Source organism: Engystomops pustulosus, chromosome 9 (assembly GCF_040894005.1).
Source record: "Engystomops pustulosus chromosome 9, aEngPut4.maternal, whole genome shotgun sequence".
NCBI classification, from domain to species: domain Eukaryota; kingdom Metazoa; phylum Chordata; class Amphibia; order Anura; family Leptodactylidae; genus Engystomops; species Engystomops pustulosus.
In genome coordinates this window covers 30,248,622-30,252,506 of record NC_092419.1, presented here as the reverse complement: position 1 = coordinate 30,252,506, position 3,885 = coordinate 30,248,622, and the positions used below count along the sequence as shown (strand labels likewise).

General features: G+C 38.3%; 1 protein-coding gene across 1 annotated transcript; it reads left to right on the top strand.

The window, feature by feature from the left end:
• The first annotated feature begins 2,471 nt into the window (after positions 1 to 2,471).
• Positions 2,472 to 3,464, top strand: LOC140076440 (olfactory receptor 6C4-like). The gene has a single exon (XM_072122968.1). The coding sequence runs from the start codon at positions 2,472 to 2,474 to the stop codon at positions 3,462 to 3,464; it is 993 nt and encodes a 330-aa protein (XP_071979069.1).
• The last annotated feature ends 421 nt before the right edge of the window (positions 3,465 to 3,885 follow it).

The following is a 3,885-nucleotide window of genomic DNA, read 5'->3' as shown; positions in this document are numbered from 1 at the left end:
GCACCTTGAAACATATTCAGAACCTTACTTGGGGTGACTGAATACCATGAATGTCCAAGATTGGAAAAGTGGCCTCTATATTCATAATCAAAAAGCCACATTGAAGAAGTCTTTATCAAGAAGTCATCTAGAAAGTTTTACATCAGACCTCGGAGAAATGTTATTTTTAATTTTTAGAAGTTTTCTGTCTTAAGATAATCTTCTGCTTTAATGAACCCAAATGGGACTGGAATAAACAAATCAAGTGGGAATTAGATATATTTCTCTATGATATAGATATTGGTAGAGTAGAAGTAAAATCATTTATTTATATAAACAGGATGAAGATTGTGTCTGAGGATGTAATAGAAGAGGATCTAACAATGGTAGGTACACAAAGAAATGTTGACCTCCTATGTATCTCTGCACAGTGGAACAATAGTTAAATTATTTCAAATGTAAAAACTAAATATTTTTGGATAATTTAAGAAGAGGGGTATAGAAGAAGGGGTATATTGCTACAGTGACGTAAAGGGTTCATACACATCATGGTTGTCTTGTGATTATTGCTATGAATTATTCTATGAATGGTTCATAGATTTTGGGAATATTATGAGCTGCAACATGACCTCAAGCAGATCATTTTACCTTCTCCTTGTATCACATAATATCTAGGTTATACATAATAAGAGAAACAGAAAAAAGTCCAGCTCACCTGCCCGGTGGTATTTTTGGTGCTCTGAGAAATAGCCCCGCAGCTCCCAACAGAGGAAAGTAATCCAGCACTTCACAGGAGGATATCCACTTAGGTCCTTTATTCAGATAAAAGCATAAAACATGGCAGAATACATAGAGAGAACACCTACACGTTTCACTTTACAGCTTAATCATGGTCTCATGGACCATAATTCTCTAATCATTGTCCATGAGACCATGATAAAGATGTAAAGCGAAACGCGTAGGTCTTGTGTGTCTATATATTGTCTCTCTATGTATTCTGCCATGTTTTATGCTTTTATCTGAATAAAGGACCTAAGTGGATTTTCTCCCATGAAGTGCTGGATTACTTTCCTCTTTCTAATTTATACAATATAACACTTTTTACTATTTACTATATTTTACTATTAAAGGACAATTGTAAAAAAAATGTAAGATCCCCGTAATACACTAATAAAACGTCTTGGAGGATGAGCTGTAAATAGCTGAAGATGAGAAGAGCTATGTATGTTCTGGTAACTGGAGAGCATAGTCACCATCTTTTTCATTTGTTGTAGTATGCTACTTTGGAGACTATGCATCCAAGGGTGGTCTTTACCCATTATATATCTGAAATTGCTTTGGGTAACAGAGATCAGGGATGGAGGGGGCACAGTGGTGGTTGGAACCAATCCTCCAGGACCATTTGTTAAAAGAAAGAATGGCAAGCCCCATGCTTTAGACTGTATTATCGTAACTTTCAGGGGGTACCATTCAAAAGGTTGAACAAAGACAAAACCTTATTGGGGATCCCATACAGGAGTGAAGCTGGCTGTCTGAAACGAGTTATAGAACTCCACCCTCTCCACACTATGCAGTTGTAATACATCAGGTCATAGGCAGTCCCCTAGTTACTTATAAGATTGGTTCTTCAGGTTTGTACTTAAGTTGAATTTGTATGTAAGTCAGAACTGAATATTTTATAATTGTAACTTCAGACAAACATTTTTATTTGTCTCTGTGACTTTGGATTTTCAACATTTTTAGCTGTCATAGGAACACGTATTATCAATAAAACATCATTACACACAACTTAAAGCTGACCATTGCAGTCTGGGACTATAGTAAAGCATCCAGAGACTTCACCAAAGGTCACAGTGGGCAGATAGGTCCGTCTGTAACTAGGAGTCGTCTTAGTATGTGGGTTCTCCAATCAGTGTATCACATCCATGCTGACATCTGGTGTGAAGAAACACTATTTTTGAGTGATAACTTCTGCTTTGTAACAGGTGACTGTTTCCCTGATGCTGCCCCCATCTTGCTGTAGATAGTGCTGCCTGAGGCAAGAGGCTCACCTCGCCTCAAGGTTGGTGCACCCTTGGTCCTGCAAGTGCCAACTTTACTCCATTGTTTTAGTTATACAAATAGTTTCTCAATTCTTGGAGTGTTTCCAAGACAGAGTAAGGTAGATTTCGTCATACCTCCAAATACCGGTCAGAATGTAGAACTTTTTTGACATCTTAATAATAATATCCTTCCTTTATTGTCACTGGGTGTCTCAGGATTCTTTCAAGTGATTACTAGGGCCCCCCAGTAGTCATATATTTTTCAGCATTTCTGTGAACACATGTTGAATTTCCTTGAACCATCCCTTAAAGAATTCTGCTACTTTTTGTTTTTATCAATCAGAACAAATTTCAAATATTTCAGAATTCTATCAGATTTACTCATTTCATGTGACCTCCCTTTGAGACTGGACAAAACGTAAATGACTGTGTACTAAAGTACTGTGTACAATGAAGCTAACAAATAAGACAATTGTAACGGAATTTCTACTTTTGGGGTTTTCTCTATCGGAGGAAACAGAATTCTGCCTTTATGTTTTTATATCTTTTATTTATGTGATTACCATAACAGCCAATATGTTCATTGTTATCATTATAAAAAGTGACCGACATCTTCATAAACCCATGTATTTTTTTATTGGGGGCCTCTCATTTCTAGAGATCTGGTATACCTCGGTCACTATTCCCAGATTCCTCTGGTCTCTTAAAACTAGACAAAAGTTTATTTCTCCAGGTGGCTGCATGGCACAGTTTTACTTCCACTTTTCACTTGGAGCAACAGAAATCTTCCTCCTGACTGCGATGGCCTATGACCGATACGTGGCCATCTGTCATCCTCTACGCTACTTGATGATTATGAGTCCCAAGGTTTGCGCTGTACTTATAACCGGATCCTGGCTTGGTGGCTTTTCTGCAATTCTTGTCCCATGTCTTCAGATCTCAAGTCTTTCATTTTGTGATGGATATCAGATTGACCATTACTATTGTGACCTCGGTCCTTTACTCAGTCTCTCTTGTTCGGAGAAGTCGAGTATTGAAAAACTATTTTTCTGTCTTACCTTATTTATAATTTTAGGCTGTTTTCTGTTAGTTATTTTGTCTTACACGTGTATAATCCGAACAACAATGACAATCCCAACAGCTCATGGAAAACGGAAAACATTTTCAACCTTTGCGTCACACCTTATTGTTGTATTACTATTTTACGGCCCCATTATCTTTATGTTTGTCCGACCCAGGACTGGGGGCCTCATGCACGTGAATAAAAAGGTTTCTCTCATCCCATCTGTGGTGACTCCCCTTCTGAACCCCATCATCTATACTCTGCGGAATCAGGAAGTGATAAGGGCCATGAAGAAAACTGCTAGAAAAATGAACATTTTCTATAGAACTGGCAAATGTGTTTATAACCAAGTAACTGCAAAGAAAAATACTCAAATATAAATGCAATTACTTAGGGGGTCAACAGATGTGCAATATCAATCTATGCATGTAAACCTTAAATGGGTCAGAAGATCAAGGGCAAAAGGTCAATCTCATGACTCTCAGTTGTTCTCTGCCTTTTGTGTTTTTTTTTTCACACAATGGGGCCTATTTACTCAGTTTCGCTGTATTCACTGTTTTCGGGGATTGCATGGCTTGGACAGGTATTTAACAGGGTTTGCACTGGGACTGTGTTGTATGTAATCGGATTGTGACGCGGCTGCGCTGGCTTTCATGCAACAGAAATCGGGGGCGGGTCATTGGATGATCCAAGATTATAAATTTAGTGCTCTACTCCTTATGCTGTTATCAACGGCGCGAGCCTCTCACCACCTCCTCGTAGACTGTAAATAAAAGATATCCCCGACTCTTTGCACCAATC

Coding starts and splice junctions, on each gene's coding strand:
- LOC140076440 (XM_072122968.1), top strand. CDS start 2,472: ATGAAGCTAACAAATAAGACAATTGTAACGGAATTTCTACTTTTGGGG.